Below are 20,613 nucleotides of genomic sequence, written 5' to 3' on the forward strand. Positions count from 1 at the left end.
TATATTATATGTCATTTCAATGACATATAGTATAGCACTATTTATTTTCTCTTTGTTTGATTTTATTTGTATAAATTCACATCTATATGCACCCACGCATATAAATATGAATTTATATATAGTGCTGTCACCCTCACGCTCTGTTCCCGCAGGAACACCCCCAGAGCACCTATAGCGCCCGTCACCCTCCAGAAAGAGTCTTCACCTTCCCCTCATCTTTCCAGACTCCTACTGGAGCCAGCCAAATAGCTCACCCAGCCCCGAGCTGTGACACTAGCCATGTCACCGACCCTCCCCGGCCCTAGCTTTTATTCATTTATTTCTGTTTATTTCTCACATTTATCTTTTATTTTTTAAATTTATTTATATATATGTATATATATATGCACCCACGCATATAAATATATATTTATATATAGTGCTGTCACCCTCACGCTCTAACTCCCGCGGAGTTAATCCCGAGCACCGGACCCCCGCAGGGGTCATCGCCCAACTGCCATTTCACCCTCCAGCTGGGGCTTCACCGACCATTCCTTTTCCCGACTCCAGCTGGAGATGGCACATACAGCTCTCTCTCCCGCAGGAGAGCCAAGAGCTTCGACTCTCTCAAGAGTCAGTAAAAAACGCCCCCCCCCAAGGCCCTAGATTACCCCATTATATATTTATATATCTATATGTTTCATATAAATATATAATTATATATAGTGCTGCCACCTCCCAGCTCAATCTCCGCAAGGAGTGTTCCTCGAGCAAATTACTCCTTTGGAGTCCCCGCCCCCCCCTGCCCCCCTTCACCCCCCTCTCCAGCCGGAGTCCTTCACTCCCCTTTCCTTGTAATGACTCCAGCAGGATTCCCGCCCACCCCATGGCTCTGACCCCCGCAGGGGTCTCCCCGAGTCTCTACTCCAGCAGGAGTATTCACAGCCCAAGCCAACTCTGCTCGGGTTCCCGCAGGAACCTGTGTCACCCTTTGCTCCAAGGAGCCCTCTTTACATTTCCTTTCAAATAACTATATCCAGCAGCCGGATATAGCATTTCAAGCCTTTTGGGGAGTTTCTTCGAATACACGGCTGCTGTCCCGAGCTTCATGCATTTGGGGAGCTCTCGAGAACCACCTGATCTCGTACTCCCCTTACATGCTCTATGGACCTGGCGGGAGCCCTGGGCTCAACTATCTCCGAGCTCAGGGTTCTCTCCCGGGACAGCATGCCAAACCTGCTTACAGTCGTCAAGCAATATCTAAGTGTGAACTCTTGAAGTGAAGTTTTTAAACTAATTTCGAGAGGAGCACGTGATATAATTGACCGCAGCTGGCCGCCAATTTACACTCAGTAGTTAGCCAATCAGATCTATTCCAAATTACTATAAATAGCCTAGCTAGATATTACTCCCTTACCTTCGTTTTCCGAAGAAACCCCCCATCCACCCCCTATCTCCTCCTTTCCTCCCTTTAAAAAGGGGAGCTCTCGAGAACCACCTGATCTCGTACTCCCCTTACATGCTCTATGGACCTGGCGGGAGCCCTGGGCTCAACTATCTCCGAGCTCAGGGTTCTCTCCCGGGACAGCATGCCAAACCTGCTTACAGTCGTCAAGCAATATCTAAGTGTGAACTCTTGAATTGTAAAAGACACAAAAACTTACTTACATATTCAGATATTCCTATGCTTACAAAAACAGCTATTAGCAATAAGAAGAAACAGACAGAGTTCGAAGAGGACAAAGATGAGGTGCTGAAGTGGGTCAATTTTCTGCAAACCATAAACGAAGAAATGGCACAGATGACCCTTCTGACCAACTATTATAATCGAAGACTGGAAAAGGCCTGGGAGCGTTATCTCCAGAAAAAGATTTTCTTTGCCAACTAGGAGCTATGACCTTGGAGGATAAGACTCCAGGAAGACTGCATAAATGAATGACCAAATGCTGATGTAATAGAAGAAATGCTTTGATATGTTTGTATTCAAATTCGTCACCCTATAGAGTGAACACAAAGGGATTTCTCCTATGTATTGACAGATATACTCAAGTATATCAAACTTTAGATATTCTCAAGTATATCAGACGCTACTTGCTACTTTGCTGTGTATTTACTGAAAGGGATTTCTATGTATTAACAAATATTCTCAGGAATATCAGAACAGATAATCGTACATCAGACACTAATTGTTACTTTGCGGTGTTTTTACTGGAGGGGATTTCTATGCCTGTATTCAAGGCTGGAATACCGTATAAAAGGCTGGTGCAGACAGACCAGCAGTGCGCTTAAACTGACTGTATAATGAATGTCTTAGGCCCTTTATTCTCAACAGAGGATAAAGTTAAGGATTTTGTTTTGCTATTGTGATTGTTTTTTTCTTCTTTTTAACTGGATTTATGAATAAAATGATATTTTATTAATTTTCTTCACTGGAGTGGACATTGGAATACTTTGCAGAACCCATCAAGATACCTTGTGTGGTAAGGCATGAATCTGATTTATTCCTTAAACATTACAATTTAAGGTCCTAAACAAAACTCTAGCTAAGAAATGTAGCCAAGAGAGATTGTGGTTTCTTTAGTTAATTATGTTATTAAATAAAGGCATTCAGTACTACACCGATGAGCAAACGACAAGCATAAAAAGGGCCATTTTTATGTCTCCGGCTTGTTTTTTTGACGCACCACATTAAAATCTGGTCGATCAATAAGATCAACACTTTTGCTCCAAAATTGATGTGCACCCCTGATTACTGCTATGTCTTCGCAATGAACATCTGTGATGCATCTCACCACTCCAAAACTGTAGGCATCAATCTCCACTCCAAGCTGGCCATCCTTGAGGTATTCTTCCGGGAGGTATGCGAGAGTTCCTCGTACCGTTGCAGTCTGAGCCACAGTGGATGTCTTGCCTGGGGTTTTATTAGGATTTCGGCATAAACGCGCCAATCCAAAATCCCCGAGCTTGGGCTCAAGATGATCCCCTAAAAGGATGTTAGAGCTGTAATAAAGGGAACACGACTGGTTTGTGAAAAGCCTGGTGGTGCCACCTATTGATTTACATAAAATGACAATTGCAACCTATTTAAACTAATTTACGTACATGAAAAAATGCATTTACCCCCCCCCCCCCCCCCCCCCCCAAAAAAAAACATCATTACTTTTTATACGCATATTTATTTAACAACATACTTTACATGACAATTTGCAGATGACAGCTGCACATATAATGTTGTATATAGTAATATACCTGTACACTTGCCAATTTGTATATTTGCATTCACTACTTACTTCTATTTTTAAGTATATTTACTATCAGTTTTTTTGTCCAGTCTCTGTAATTCTGTTGTATACCTGGCAATAAAGCTCTTTCTGATTTCTGATGTGAAACCAGTAACACCAAACCATGATTCTGTTTTCAGAATTCTTTGATAAATCCAAATGTCAAAAGAACAGCATTTATTTTAAATGAATGGTTTTTGTTGTGACATACTTCATATTATTTATTTAAAAAAATTATTCATTTAATACATCCTTGCAGAATAAAAGCCCTGTTTTTAAACAAAAGAAATCAGCTCAATCTTTTGAAATGTATCATACATATTCTTGCACTCACCTTTTGATGTCTCCATGAATAAGAGCAGGTGAGCATGAATGCAGGTACTGAATAGCTTTTGCAGTTCCCAGCAACACATTTACACGCTGCGACCAAGAGAGGGCATTGCTGTCCTGAAAGAAAAAAAACAGAGAATAACACCTAACCCATAGACCGGACAGAACTAGACCAACATAAATGAAAACTTTATCAATATGTCATTACAAGAATCACTCTCTTGAGGGCTTATTTACACATCATAAAACTGCATGATGCAAAACGTAACAATCATAAAAGTACTAAGTGTATATCCATATATTCAATCCAGGAAAACCAGTGACATGCCACATCTTGTCGAAGAGTTTGTGAAACAATATTGTGATGCATCATTATTTTAATGTACAGACTTGCAATTGAGATTAAAGAGCTCAACAAACAAGGTGATTTTCTTTCATTCTTTTGCATGACCTCAGAACACTTAAAATGTGAGTCATACAGACTAGCTTTGTGGTGCTCATTGACTTGACAGCTCTGTTCACTTTCACTATATGTAAAATAAGCACATAGGGGCTTTCCATAGACTATAATTCAAAAAGGATTCACGCAGCTTTGGAAAGGGTTGAAGTGAAAGCAAATACATTTTCTTATAATAGAAATTCTTTGATACACGTGACGCCACCGCCTAAACAAAAGGGCATTATTGGTAAAGTCCCTTCAGCTGCCATTAGAAGCTCTGATTTACACAGGAACACACAAGACTGGTGCTTAGAATTTTTAAAACTTTAGATTCATAAAGTAGATTTTGCCATTTTAGAAAACACATAGGACTTGGTATTGTAAAGCAAAGGCCAAATGAACAGACTTCCCTTAAAAGAGACTTTGCTTTGCTTCAGATCACTGATCTAAACAGACTGAATGCATGACCAGTGCTTTCTGCACGTGCTTTTTATTTGCGCAGTCTGTGCGCGCATCACCTGCATAACAAACCTCAGAGCAGGCTTAACGAACATGGGAGAGCAAAGTGAAGATGCGATGTCCTTCAGCTTGCATTCATTGCAGACATTTAGCCTACAGTCCTTGCACAACCCACAGTTTTGTTTGTTATCTCTTTCTATTGCTAGTACCCGATTTAAACAGGAGATTTTGGAAACCAGATCTAAATTTAGTGGGAACGGTTGGGCAGAAAATGATTCTAAGTGGGCAGCAGGTGAACAAAGGCTGAATATACAGCAGGAGCGGTCAGGTGTGGAATAAAACATTGCGGGTGCGGGCAGGAGCAAAACTTAAAAATCTGTCCTGCGCAGACCTCTACTCTGGTGTTCCCCACAGTCCGAAGACATGTGCTCTAGGTGAACTGAATAAACTAAAATGGCCATAGTGTGTGTGAATGCGAGAGTGTATGGGTAATTCCCAGTAGTGGGTTGTGATTGGCGGTTTATCCGCCATGTAAAACATATGCTGGAATAGTTGGTGGTTCAATCCGTTGTGGCGACCTCTGAATTAGAGACTAAGCCGAAGGAAAACGAATGAATGGAAATGCAAATTACCTCATTGCGCAGCCGGTCATCTAAAGAGCCGTTGGGCATATAAACATATATGACACAGTAAGTTTGTCCTGAAATACAGTAGCCAACAAAGTCCATAATGTTGGGATGTCTGTACCTGTGGAATAAAACAGGGAGTAATTAAAAAAAAAAAGTGTCAAACTATTAATTATAAATTATTCTAAACATTTAGGCTTTACAATAGCTGAGGAAAGCAAGGCTTGAAAGTGTTGGCTGAAGTGTCAGGGGAAACAAATGACCCACTAAGATGACAAAAAGATTCAAACTAACCACAGAAAAAGTTTTGAAGAGTGGGCTGGAGACTCATTTTTTGGGTCATGAAGAGGTGTGGTGATGTGCATAAAGAGTAATCAAAATTTCAAGCGGGGAAATCCCTTTCTGCGAGTCTGTTGAACAAACAGAAATGAATCTCAGCCAAGCTTACAAAAAGCTGATCAAGAGAAAACAGGAAAGACTTCAGATTTAAAAGCACAAGAGAAGGAAGCAAGAGCCACAGGAGCGACAGACGGACAGGCAGAGCTTCTTACTGAGAGAGTTTGTCCACTTCCGTCCTGAAACTTTCCTTCACGACATTCCAGTCCAAGTGAGAATCCTGCAACACAACAGCCACATTAAAAAAACATGCAAATCATATCACATATTTATATTAATGCCATGTCAGAAACAATAGATATTTTAATGGACAAAATGTTGAATTAATAAATATACAAAAAAAAAAACTAAAATTAAATATGATGTTTAACGTTAAATATAATAAAATTTGTGGTGACTGAACATTCATTATGGCAATATTGTTGAATGCTAACAATATTTTTAATGATATAACTAACTTACAATATGCTATTTTATCAGCAACTTAAAATGATAAAAACTTAAAAATATATTTATGTAATGATCATTATGCCAAAATAAAAATAGGTAATATTTATTTCTCTTTTCTAAAAAAAAAAAAAAAAAAAAGCATTTAGACTTCAATCACCACAAACGCCTGAAAACTTTGGTGAAAATTCCGTTTCATTTATGTCCTACATAAATGTATTTAAGTCATTGCACTTTTCTGCGATATGAATATTGCACATACTATTAGCTATAACGATATTTTTTTTTAAATATAATGTGCAGCCCTAGCTGTCAGTAAAGGTCTTGTGAAAGTAATTTTATATGTTAGTATGAATATGTTAGTTAAGCATATCTACAAGCTACTGTGCTTATTAACTTTTAGAAGAGATAAACCTGACTTAAATGTCCAAATCTTGACCAACCAAATGCTCTCCAGTATCTGACATGCCCCGCCCCCTTTAAGACGCTTTTCGTTTGCCTTTTATTTGATGCGCTTAAGCTTCAACCACTCTCATTGGCAGAGCTGTGAGAAAACCAAACACTATTGGCTGTTCTTTAAAAAAGGTGAGGAGCTACTCTATGAGATTACGTCAAACAAAAAAATGCACTATCAGAGCACATCACAAGACCTTTAAAAGCAGGACAGTCCAATAGAATGTATTCAGGGTTCCCACGCTTTCATAAACAGTAAACGAGTCATGAGACTATAGTGTTCAAAAGAAACTACAGGCGCACATGATCTCTGTTACCCTAATGAAGACAAGTGTTTGCCACAACATGTAGGTGCATTCAATAAAGCCTTTTTAATATCTTTTCCAAATTTTTCTAATGTCATGGACTTCATTTTGCTGTTTATTCTGATGAATCCCTTACTTAAAGAGCACAGGCACATAAATTAAACTACCCCTGAGCACTTTCTGCTTGATTTTGAGTAAATTCAAGGACTTTCAAGAATTTTTTTAACCATTAATTTTAAATCAAGCACTTGATAATTTATACCCCCAGCATATGTAACGCAGTGAAAGTCCTTACTGTACTTAATAACTCACACTTAATATTTACATTAAAAAATGTCTGTTTTAAAAAGTCATGTTCAAAGAATTTTAGTAAAGTCTGTTGAATTCAAAACTGTTTATATTCAAATGTGGTTTCTGAAATATTGATGTAATGTGCATTATTTGTCAGTGTTGTTGTATAAGATTTAAATTTAACATTTTTATTTTAAGAATTTCTCTTCTTTCTGTATTCGACAATTGAGTACAACTGTTCAAATAAAACCCTAATAAAATTTTATGTCAAATTTAATTCTAGCACTTTCAAAGACCTGATATGTCTGAAATTCAAGTATTATCAAGCCCTTTAAGAAGCGTGGGAAACCTGTGTGCTTTTACATTAATAGAAATTTTGCAGAACAAACACTGAGATATAAAAGAAAACAAATAAATAAACATATAAGAACAAGCAGAAAGACATTTGTTTTGTTATTTTTCTTCAAATACCTCTTTCAGCTTCTTCACCGCAAACTCAGTGTTTCTCATCACAGCTTTATACACGTGTCCAAAACCTCCTTCCCCAATCTGCTTGCATGGGGAAAAGTTGCAGGTGCCTCTCTGTATTTCCTCAAACGGCCAGCTCATTGCAGAGGAGGAGAGAGGCGGGGGATCTACACGGTTCTCGCACGGCCACTATGAACACATGCGTCAGTGGATTAAGAAACCAAAAAGAAGAAAAACACGAAGAGTAATGCTGACTAATGCCTCTCCAGCACAATGGTAACACAGTCAATGCTGAAACCTATCAAGCCTTTTTATTATGCTGATTTTACTGAACACTGTTTACACCTTTCAGTTTAAAAAAAGGGGGATTTTCAGATCTTCATTTTTGGATTTTTTGGTGTTTTTTCAGTTTAATATTTAAAAAAAAAACATATATATATATATATATATATATATATATATATATATATATATATATATATATATATATATATATATATATATATATATATATATATATATATATATATGTATCGTTTGCATCACTTTATAGATGTGTTTTTGATATAAAACGTGTTATTTCCTGTAAAGTGATGCTTATTTCCACTTCAGGACACTTAAAACGTTACATTTTATTCATATCTATTTTTTTACCCAATCTGTTTTTTCTTTGGCATTGATCATAATCTCGACTTCAGCAGAAAAACTTTAAAGTTTTATTCGTATCCAAGTTCTCAAATAAATTTAAATCAAGTTGTTGTTGTTGTTTTTTTACAATTTGGTCATGTACAATTTGTCTGATTATATACATTTTATTTTACCAACAAAAGGTTATTTTGTAGAATTTATGAAGTGATATAAAGATACTCAAAATCCCCTCTGTAAAAACCTACTACACTACCTGATAAAAATTTTGTCGCCTATTCAAGTTTTAGGAACAACAAATAATAGCTTGACTTCTAGTTGATTATTTGGTATCAGAAGTGGCTGGTAACACTTTACAATAAGGTTTATTAGTTAATGCATTTACTAACATGAACTAATCGTGAAAAACACATGTACAGCATTTATTAATCATAAATGAACATTTACTAATGCATTATTAACATTCAGGTCCATGCTTGTTAACATTAGTTAATGTACAATGAGTTAACATGAATTAACAATGAACTACTGTATTTTCATTAACTAACGTTAACTAACATGAACAAATACAGCAGTAAATGTATTGTTCATTGTTTGTTCATGTTAGTAAATGCATTAATTAACATTAACTAATGAACCTTATTGTAAAGTGTGACCAAGTGGCTTATATGAAAGGCAAAGGCTTCTAGATTATGCTTATTTTATTAAAATAAATTATGATAACGCCTTGGTTTTGAATTATTTAATTAGGACAGTAAAGTCTGACTTTGCTTAGACAAAAGTCTTGTCACTTAACAGAAATAATGTTGTAAAATATAAAGTCATGGTGCAGTGGCAAATTAATATTGTGTCTGACTCCCATGAGCTTAGAAGACTGCATCCATACATCTCTGCAATGACTCTAATAACATATTACTTAAGTTATCTGGAATGACAAAGAAAGCGTTCTTGCAGGACTCCCAGAGTTCATCAAGAATCTTTGGATTCATCTTCAGTGCCGCCTCCTTCATCTAACCCCAGACATGCTCAATAATGTTCATGTCTGGTGACTGGGCTGGCCAATACTTGAGCACCTTGACCTTTGCTTTCAGGAACTTTGATGTGGAGGCTGAAGTATGAGAAGGAGCGCTATCCTGTTGAAGAATTTGCCCTTTCCTGTGGTTTGTAATGTAATGGGCAGCACAAATGTCTTGAAATGTTGCCATCCATTATACAGAACTCACGCACACCTCCATACTGAATGTAACCCCAAACTATGATTTTTCCTTCACCAAACTTGACTGATTTCTGTGAGAATCTTGGGTCCATGTGGGTTCCAATAGGTCTTCTGCAGTATTTGTGATGACTGGAATTCAGTTCAACAGATGATTTATAGAAAAAAAAAATCTACCTTCTGCCACTTTTCCAAATGATAAACTAGAAGTCAAGTTATTATTTGTTGCACTTACAACTGGGATCGATGACAAGACTTTTATCAGGTAGTGTATAGAACAAAAAAATATACACAAGAATTCTGAACTTGACTTCATTCAATGTTCAGACTTTTAAGCTAGAAATCTATGCAAATTAGCACATATTTAATTAAATTACACCTTGTTTGAACATTTAAACAACATTTTATGAAGCTATTCTTACTATAATCATTCAACTCAGGATGTATGGTGAGAATTAGTTAACAGTTTTGTGCCCTTCACCTTCATTCTTTATCTTAATCAAACAAAATACCTCTTCAGTTGTTTTTGAGATTGTTGAGCTCACGGAGTCAGGTGGTGGAGGGCTAGGCCTGGGTAAAGGCCTGATCTCTGGAAACATAAAAGAGCCACTTTTAGCACAGATGTTATGATAAGTGAGCAACTGTTAGGTAATAATCAAAGTCATGTTTTATGTTAACATAAGGACTGTAGTAAGAATAACATGTTACCGGGGACAGGGAGATGCTCTTTGATAAATGTGACTGTACTGGGTTGTTGCTCTTTATGATTCTGTGGAAATTGTCTACCTGTGCACATGCATAAAAAAAAGAGCATTGATGGATTTATTATCTGAAACTATTGACAGGCAGTGCTTGTACAAATCATAACACAAGTACAATAAAAGCATATTTTCTATGCCAACATTTTTTATTTCAAACTAACGTTGTAATATATATATATATATATATATATATATATATATATATATATATATATATATATATATATATATATATATATATATATATATATTTTTTTTTTTTTTTTTTAATCATGTTTTCCATAAAATACAAGATTTGTTTTTAACATTAATATTAATAAGTATTTTATTACTATATAAATACTATATACTACATACTATATAAATATATACTATATAAATATTATTTATCATGTATGATTTATTATTGAACAATAAATCATGAGATAAGTAAATAAATATAAAAGTATTAAATATTATTAATAAATAAATATATTAAGTTTTATTGTTTCATATTTTTTGTAAGATCAGAGATATATATTTACATTACATTATATATATATATATTATATTATACATTTTTTATACATATATTTTAAGACAAAAATTATCTACAATCATTCATGATAGACAGATAACCCAATAACATGAATATCTAGCAAATGATGCCAGTAAGTCAAGTTTGTAGAATAATTTATGCTCCAACATATAAAGTCAATGAATGTGTTATTTGTTTAATTTTTTTTTAATCAGTGAATATGGATTTAAAAATCTACATTTTTTTAATTGATGTGACAAGCCAGTGTATAAATACATATACTGTTAGTATATTTATTTTCATAATATAGGTATCAGTATTGATTGCTGAAATGCCTTTCTACAGATTTGAGTTCAGATTTACAGGCAGAACAAGTCAATTCATTTTGATGAAAGTTAACAACAAACAGGTTTTAAAATATACATTGACGGATCACAAGCAGTAAACAAGTAAACCAAATAAGAACGTGGGAAATATAAGCACAACTGAGAAATTTCACATCTGACTGACAGCATAGTTCTTTCTTGAACCATGGAATGTGAAACTTTAGATTATAAAGCGAGTAACGTGATAACCACAAAACCCAACTGATAACCTGCTTGGCACATAGATGTGGTAAAAAAATCAAAAAAAGGAAGAAGAAAAAAAACCTACATAGTTGTGCTTTGAGAATGATATCACGAGCTCTGAACCACTGGAGTCCCTCAAGAATCTTCAGCAGTGCTCCAACTGTCCCATTGCGACAACCCCAATTGTGCATGAGGTTACTCGTCCGTCGAGGGCTTTGCTCCAAAAGGCGTAGTTCAGTCTGATCTGATATGATTTGTGAAGCTGCAAGGACATAAAATACTTTAATTGGCAAGCAAAATGAGAGTGTTATGAAATTGAATGGGAATTCTATCCAAAACTGAATAGCTAATTTAGTTCTTCAAACAAGTTCAGATTAAAATATCTGGATGAACTGATCTGAGATTACTGCGTTCTTGTTGTGAAGGACTTCATTTATTATTTATCCTCAAAATCATGATCAACAAAACAACGATTGACTGGCAGCAAGACAGCTGTGAAAGGACATCATCTGATTAATATAACGGGTGTCATGGTGGCTCAGTGGTAGCACTGTCGCCTCACAGCAAGAAGGTCACTGGTTCGAGTTCTGGCTGGATCAGTTGGCATTTCGGAGTGGAGTTTGCATGTTCTCCCCATGTTCGCGTGGGTTTCCTCTGGGTGCTCCAGTTTCCCTCACAGTTAAAAGACCTGCATAAATAAATAAACTAAATTGGCCATAGTGTGCGAGTGTGAATGTGAGAGTGTATGGGTGTTTCCCAGTGCTGGGTTATGGCTGGAAGGGCATCCGCTGTGTAGAACATATGGTAGAGAAGTTGGCGTTTCATTCCACTGTGGCAACCCCTGATGAATAAATGGACTAAGCCGAAGGAAATGAATGAATGAATGAATAAATGATTCATATTCTAGCCATGTGAGCAAAATGACATCGAATTGGTAGTAACTGAAAAGGTTTGTTAAATGATATGCTATAATATTTCACATTTGTTGCCGGTATGGCTGCACAATAATGGAAAAATTTACAATGTTGTTGAGTGCTAACATTTTTTTTAAAGATATAACTAACTTGCAATATGCTATTTTATCAGCAACCTTTTTTAAACACTTTAATATGTAATGATCATACTAAAATAAACAGGTAATGAGCAATTCCATGCAAATGTCAACCTTGCCATGAAAAAAATTACGTTTTCGCCAAAATAGCGAAACTGTTTCTGGTTAATGTATCTATCAGTGTTTTCAAACTATTATATTTGATTTACCAAAGTCACACAAGTGGCAATTTTACATCTGTCATATCCATAACAGAGAGATGTCACATCCATAACAAAGCTTTTTCATCATAAATGCAAAATCAAATAAAATCAATCATGTTTGTTCTATAGTGAGACAACTCTTATCATTTTTATTAGCATTGTTTCTTTTGGGTTGTGCAGTTTAATTCACAGAATTTCTACATAGTATGTTGTATACTGTAAACTTGCACCATTTTTGTCATATCCATGATGCATGTTTCCATTTTCCTATTTTAAAATTTAACATTTTTTTTACAGATTGATATTTTTCAGCTCCCACAACTCATACAACATAAAGAGATGTTTCAATATAAGGTTAACATATACTTCCTCTATCAATTTATGTTTTGAGATTTTACTGCAAATGTCACATCCATAAAGCTGGAATTACTTTGATTAAAACACCACCAATAACTAAAAACCTTAGCAGAAATTCTGGATCTTATTGGCAGTTGTCATTTTCCTACATAAAATGCACTTAATTTCTTGCATTTCTCTGCAATGTAGATATTACATATATTATTTTCACATTAATGATAATTTTTCGATGTGCAGCCCTATTTGTAGGTTTCACAATTTGACAACTTCATGAGTCAAAATTTAAAAAATTGTAGTTTCAGTTTGACCTTTAGAGCGGATTTTCTACATGACACTATTCACATTTCTTAATCACATGCTGTTTTTTTTATATAGTTTGCATTTTTTTTTTTATTGATTTTAAGTGTGTACTTCTCCTGCGTTGCACTAAATCACCCACACATTAGATGTCAACTTTGCATGCATGTGAATAACTCACAAAATATTCAATTTGACAATAAAAATATTGGCCACCTCTATTATCATGCACTCTCAAAAACTGTACAATAACAGTAGGTAAAAACAGCAATACACTACAATAAAAGCAACAATATAAAACAATAATAACAACAGGAAAAGTTTCCAAGAAAAAAGCAATTTAGTATAGCCTGGAACCGCCATTAGGAAATATTAAATGCACTCATATAAAGATACGTCTTTATATGAGGACCCACAACTGCAAAGGCTCTATCGCCCCTACAATTGAGACGAGTGTTTGCAATAGAGTGGAGGAACTATGAAGTCAATTTGTATGCAAAAACCCAAAAGCGAGTTAGCATTTTAGCAATTCCGGTTCCCTCATCCTAAAATCAATGGGTGTTTTGAATGAGGTTTCAGTAAAATCGCTTAAATAAGGTTTGTGGCGAACACAAACTCAAGATACTTTCACGTTTTGTTCTACGACATTAAACACATCAGTTACATCAGACTCTTGAATTTTTAAATCGTTTATGCTTCTTTAAAAAGACGGTTGCTATCAAGTTGCTAAATGGGACTACAGACTGTGACGGAGACATTATACGTCATCAAGCTGAGCTGGTCTGGAGCGCAGCTCGCTTGTGTTGGGCATTTGGATTTATCTGTAATTTAAGTATTTTCATAAATAGTATTTAAGAGTTTGTAGTATTTTTCTAACTGGAAATTCATATTGCGTGTAGATAATTCCTTCACTTGTAAAGACTGTCAAGACAGATTCATTTGTTGATCATTTATTTTAATTACCGTATTTTCCGCACTATAAGGCGCACCTAAAAGCCTTAAATTTTGTTATAAAACGGCCATGCGCCTAATAATCCGGTGCGCTTTATGTGTGCACGGAGTTCAAAAATCTGTCTAATCTGGACAGTTAGAAGACCAACTTAAATGAATTCGGAGCTTGCTGTCATTCCGGGAGGACTAACAAAAGAACTTCAACCGCTGGATATTGGTGTAGACGGCGTTTAAAGTGAAGTTGCGAGCTGCGTGGGAGCAATGGATGACAGACGGCGAACACACTTTTACTAAGACTGGTAAGCATGCCGGGCGAGTTACGCCACCATATGTGAATGGATTGTGGATGCCTGGGCTAGGGTGTCTGCTTTAACTGTTGTCCGAGCTTTCGCAAAAGCCGGAACAGCCACCGGGCAATGAGACTGACTCCGACAATGATGAGAGAGAACCCGGCGTGTTTGATGACGAAACTGCCCAGCTGTTCAATTCAGACACAGAAGATGAGGACTTTGATGGATTTTTGGGAGAAGACTGATTGAAAAAAATAATAATGTGAGTGTATTGTTAAATAGTACAATAAAGTTCAACTAAACTATGTTAACTGTTTTGCTTCTATTACCTTTTTTGCAGACAGTGTATTTTAGCGTGCGCCTTATAATACGGTGCGCCTTATGTATGGGTCAAGTACAGAAATAGACCCCGTAATTGAGACTGCGTCTTATAATCCGGTGCGCTTTATAGTGCGGAAAATACGGTAAACGATATTATGAAGATACTGCTTACCTGTGTAGCCTTTCTCTACTGCTCTAAGTAATGTAAACGTGTGAATAAATGTGTATAAATGCACACATATTAACTGTCATTTTAACGTGATCAAGTGATTTTTCGACAGGTTTTTTCTTCATCTGAGCACATTTAACTCTGTCATAACTGCAATATTTACACTTGTCCATAAAATGTAAAGCATATGTGACTGTATGGACTGCTTTTCGCTGTACTTCATGACAAAAGGAATATTGAATGTTGCTCTGTGTCCAGGATGGAACTTGCAGGCATATAGACATGTTCCTTACGCCTTATTTCTGTTGTCTGTTAAGGTAAGCGGGCTGTTTGCATGCGCGCGATACACTTATTTAAATATGTCGTATGATAATACTACGTAGGCACATTTAAACATACAGTTTTAAAACTTTTACAACAACCGTAAAGCAAAACAGATGTATTTCCCACGTAAAAACTGTCCAAAAGGCACGTAGGTCTATACAGATGGGTTTTTGTGTATTTATTTGTTTATAATATATAGCGTGCTTTATATTATAATAAACAGAGAGTAAATCGTTGTCATGAAGCATATTTTTTTTTAAATAAGCTTGAAAAGTTGTCTGTAGCAGGGTGCTGCTGACTTCACAGGCAATGCCCCGAATGCTCTGTAGTCCGTTTATAGCCTAATGTTAGCTTTTTAATTCTTGCATTTGCATTAAAGATCCAAAAGTGCTAAAAGTTATATTTTCGTGTGAGGATTATCCGGCTGGGCAAAACGTGTAAGTGTAATGAGCAGTGTTTGAACACAGAGCTTATTATTTGCAATCTTCGAAAAGCCTATGGGAAAATCCTATAGGGATTTTATAGAGGGAACCAGTTTTATGCTAGCAGCCGATTCGCCTACAAGGTGACGTCATAGTTCCTCCACTCTATAGATGGCAATCAGAGTTATCTACTAACTTTGTATGTTTATGCTGCTATTTTCCCTTAAGTTTGTGGTTGTTCCATGCATAGATGACAGATGAGCCAGAAATGTGGTACAAGGTTGTGTGTACTGTACACACAGTATTAATCATTTTATGATGTAATCTATGTAATGGCACACTTAAGATAATATTGACATACAGGCATAATAACAGATCTTGATACATCACTTAAGAAAGATGAATTTTTAATGGGGAAAAAATTGTTTTAATTGTTGAAGAGATGACAAACACCAAATCTATTTTTTAAAAGTGTTTTGTAATTATCATTACAAAACTGTTTTGAACACATTGCTGCAGACACAACTTACATAAGGTCATTTTACAAAATAAGGGTGATACAAAAATTGACCTTAAATCAATTTTTAAATCATTTATGAATAAAATGTTAACTGGTGTTAATAAGAAAATAACAGCAATCTTTGTGAATGTTGAATCAGTTATAATAATCACTAATAATAAGTGATAGATTTTAAAATATTGGCAGTGAAAAGTAAAATGGATATTCTTTATCATTGCAAAAAAATAAAGTGAACTATTTAATCTTATAACACTCATAATAGCTTATTATGAGGAGGTAGAACTCACAGCTCTGTGATACTATTAACAAATACATTAAATACTGTTAGTAAATACGTACTCATAGAATTATTCTGATAAGACTAACAAATTTAGTTTTTTAAAAGACTCATTTATTAGTCCCTTTATTCATCAGAGGTTGCCACAGCGGAATTTACCGCCAACTTATCCAGCCATACGTTTTACACAGCGGATGCCCTTCCAGCTGCAACCCAGTACTGGAAAACATACACACTCATTCCCACACATACACTACGGCCAATTTAGTTCATTCAATTCACCTATAGCGCAAGTCTTTGGACTGTGGAGGATACCGGAGCACTCGAAGGAAACCCATGCCAACACAGGGAGAACATGCAAACTCCACACAGAAATACTAATTGACTCGAACCAGCAACCTTCTTGCTGTGAGGTGACAGGGCAAACCACTGAGCCACCATGCCACTTTTTTATATATATATATTAGTAAAGTATTAAACTGTGTTTACTATAGCATTTGCAACACTTCGTTAATGAATTTTACAGTTTACATTAGTGTTAACTAGGCATGAGCCAGTATAAGTTTCTCAAGGTATGATAACCTTCATATAAAAATATCATGGTTTCACGGTATTGTGATTACTGTGCTAAAATAAGTTCTTTTTAAATGTCTTAGTAAAAAAAATACTTTTTTCCCCCCATTGAACACAATATAGTTTCTTTTAAGAAACATTTATAATATTTTGGAACATTAACCTCGTCAGGCTAAAAAGTTAAAGTAAATCATTGACTTCTGCCATCTTAAAAAACTCAGGTTACTTTAAAACTCATTATAAAAAAAAAACTTTACATATACCTTAAGAATGGTATAACAGAATTTTTTGGTGGTTTTAAAACCGGGACTTTTTCAAACCGTGGTATACCTTGAAACCGGTTATAATTCTATGCCTAGTGTTAACTGTATTAAATACTGTAGTATACAGGCCGGTAGCCCGAGGGGGTTCGGGTTTGGAAGACCCACCTCACATTGACAAAGGTCAAGAATTTGTCCCATATATGAGCTCATTTGTGCTATTTTGACTGATTTCCCATCATAAATAGTAAAAATAACCCATCGAAAAAGGCTTTAGATGAAGTGGAATCCTGGTGTGACCTCAGTTAATCAGTTTTGGCCAATTTAAGCAATTATTTTTCAAGAGTCCAACATCCGGCTGTGCAAGAAAACATCTGTCATAAGCAAAGTCGTCTTTCACTGCTGTATTGTTTTTAAAAAGACAAAACATTTGACAAGCAACTTTTATTCTACACATCTTGGACATTATTCTTGAAAGAAAACATGACCAGAAAAAAAGTGTGTAGCACTTTTTATAAGAGAGGCTAGAAACTTATTAAAGCTCTAAATGATTATTATTATTATCATATCAAAATGATAATTATTATCATTATAAATTATTATTATTAAAACTATTTTTTTTCTAATGATATATGATGTAATAAATGTCTATTTTAAAAACAAATATTTGTCATCTTTCTTTATTCTAAATATTTGGTACATCAAAAAGTGTGGTTATGATGACCATCCAACAAGCTTACTAATTCGATAAATTCAGCTAAAAATAGAGCAGTATATAAATCTTAGAATTAAATAGAAAATGAACCGAATAACTGCAAAAACGTCCACTTTTTGAGAAAAAAAAGAACAATCCCTTTCACCAGGCTGGCTACAGGCCTGGTATATTGCAGTAAACCGTGGTGTATTGTAGTGTAATATATCCTACAGTTGGTTCATTTTAATATAGTAGTTGAATAGAATTACCACAACAGATTAATTCAAGTACCTTACTATACTATGACAGAAAAACATTATAGTGTTTTCAATACATTTCTATAGTACTTAATAGTGTGTATATTCTTGTTGTGTTCATTCATTCAGGTTAGATGCTGAGATCTGACTAATAACATGATAAATCAAAGTTGAAATTATTTAAGTCATAAAACAAACTCAATTAAAGGTGTAATTTCCACACACACACACACACACACACACACACACACACACACACACACACACAAATAATAATAAAAGTAACTTATGAATACAAAACAATACCCACACTGACACATAAAAAACTATTACGAATTACTAAAAACTATCAAACTAACTATTAACCAGACCAGGGCAAATAAATCAACACTAATCTGCACTTTAAATAAACATTCGCTTTAAAAAGAAAATATTTCACCTTTCGACTAAGCTAAGCGAAGAGATGGCTAACGTTAAGCGAGTTTACAGTTGATGTTAGCAAGTGTGCTAATCAACATATCCACTGGAGTTAGGTTAAACTTTAAATAAATGAACACAGCACCATTGTGATACAAAAACAAACACAAAGCCATGAATCTTACCGAAAGATATCCAGTCTGAGTTTGAAAGCGAGTCCATAACCCGAGTGAAGTCATTCATAACAGACGCGGATAAATTGTACAGTAACACCTTGTCAAACTCTGTTCCTGACATTTTCCCAAACCCTCCGCGTTTTCACTAACTTTTCTCTTCTCCTTTAGTGTATAAGACTTTTAGATATTATTTTTACGTGGTTCTTGCGGGGGTTTTTCCTGCTTGTGGCTGCTACTTTTCGGTGGTCGCTTTCTTCTTTTGAGTCACAAACAAATCACAATGGCGAAATGCCTGGTTCATGAATATTCATGCTTGTTAACTAATTACTATTCATGAGGTAGCGCAAAGACATTACACATGAGCACCGCCTACTTACTAACGTCAGACCTACATCATATTACGTTTATTAATATTCATAATACTCCCCTTCGCCATAGTAGAAGAGCTCGTAAATTCCTTCGCCATCACGTCTAAATTACTCACATTTTCCATTTCCTTTTTCACATTTAGTAATAGGGTAATTTCACTCTAGTGTGTTTTTTGCAGCCAGTGATGCAATGTCAGATAAAATATTTAGCCTATTATTTTCTAACATTTTTGAAAAATAATCTTTATGCTAAAAAGTAGGCTATATATATATATATATATATATATATATATATATATATATATATATATATATATATATATATATATATATATATATATATATATATATATAATAAGTAAAGGAAGCTTTATCTTCTTAAAGTAAAACAATATATTTTTAAAAAATAAGTTTACAAACTATGTACAGCATTGGTCTTGGAGGGCTGGTGTCCTGAAGATAGCTCCAGCTTGCCTCAACACACCTACATGGATGTTTCTAGAAAGCCCAGTAATGCCACAGTCACACTAGAGTTTGAGCATGCAAAATTCTGTCGTATCAAGGGGCTGGTTTAAACAAGATGATTAGACATTTTAAAAAAACTGAGCGATTGGTCCATATTTTACATTTCTGTCCAGAGAGGTCATGTTTTTATCTTCGATTGGTCTCACGCAGTCAAGTGATGCGATTTTGCAGGTCAGAGTTCACAAAGCTTGAACTTTGCAATGCAGCGAACTACGAAACTTGCTGCACAAGCTTGCGTTTCTGGTCTGTCGCATTTGTGTGGCTATGAATGGAAGCCTATGGGGTGAAAAGTGCGATGTGACCGCGGATTAAGAGCTTGATTAGCTAGCCCAGACAGGTCTGATTGGTGTTGGTATGGAAGGAACATTCCATTTTTCATGCGGTGCACGCGGATTTGAAAAGAAGTAGTAACGTTAATATCTTTACATTAAATACGTTAAAATTACAGCATACAATAGAACATTTATAAAAGAGATATATGATTAATATAGGCTTCTTGGTATTTGTGGGGGGCCCTTACTTCCCCGGGGCCCTAAGCGGCTGCTTACCTCCCTTATTTATTAAGTCCACTGCTGACTATGATAATAACAGTACTAAATTACACTGCAAATCCGATTAAAATTATTAGCAAAACTGAATCATACCTTTTTCTGATTGGGCTTTTTTGTTAAAAGAAAAATTCTAATATTACATAAATAATATTATGAATTAGCATGTTGCTAGTATATTTCTAGTATGAATTAGCTCGTTGGTAGTATGATTAGTAAGTATTTTGTTAATATATTTTTATTATGGATTAGTATATTGTTGTTATGAATTGATATGTGGTTAGAATGTCCTATGTAAAGTCAATGGCAGTTTTTACAATGGAAGTCTATGGGACAAAAGTGGTTGCTAGGTTGTGGCTAGTTAGTTGAAAGGTCATCAGTGATCAAGTGGTGCTCACTGCAGAGCCACTTGGGCAGAGCTGAGCTCCAGCAAG

At 35.2% G+C, this 20,613-nt stretch overlaps 1 protein-coding gene across 4 annotated transcripts in view; it reads right to left on the reverse strand.

The window, feature by feature from the left end:
* The window catches only part of irak1 (interleukin-1 receptor-associated kinase 1), a 33,424-nt gene extending 14,404 nt beyond the window's left edge, over window positions 1-19,020 (reverse strand). Inside the window, exons 1-9 of one of the 4 annotated variants that reach the window (XM_005166703.6) lie at window positions 18,748-19,020; window positions 11,265-11,441; window positions 10,041-10,118; window positions 9,845-9,921; window positions 7,478-7,663; window positions 5,666-5,730; window positions 5,121-5,235; window positions 3,595-3,707; window positions 2,772-2,979 (exon numbers count right to left, since the gene is read on the reverse strand). In XM_005166703.6, the coding sequence (XP_005166760.1) occupies window positions 2,772-2,979; window positions 3,595-3,707; window positions 5,121-5,235; window positions 5,666-5,730; window positions 7,478-7,663; window positions 9,845-9,921; window positions 10,041-10,118; window positions 11,265-11,441; window positions 18,748-18,859 (1,131 nt within the window). In that variant the 5' untranslated portion in view covers window positions 18,860-19,020. Of the gene's footprint in view, window positions 1-2,771; window positions 2,980-3,594; window positions 3,708-5,120; window positions 5,236-5,408; window positions 5,525-5,665; window positions 5,731-7,477; window positions 7,664-9,844; window positions 9,922-10,040; window positions 10,119-11,260; window positions 11,442-18,747 lie in introns of those variants that run through there. The other 3 variants (XM_068223097.2, XM_073910058.1, XM_073910059.1) reach the window with 3 other exon arrangements.
* Between the last annotated feature and the right edge of the window lie 1,593 nt (window positions 19,021-20,613).

This window comes from Danio rerio, chromosome 8, assembly GCF_049306965.1.
Source record: "Danio rerio strain Tuebingen ecotype United States chromosome 8, GRCz12tu, whole genome shotgun sequence".
Lineage (NCBI taxonomy): Eukaryota > Metazoa > Chordata > Actinopteri > Cypriniformes > Danionidae > Danio > Danio rerio.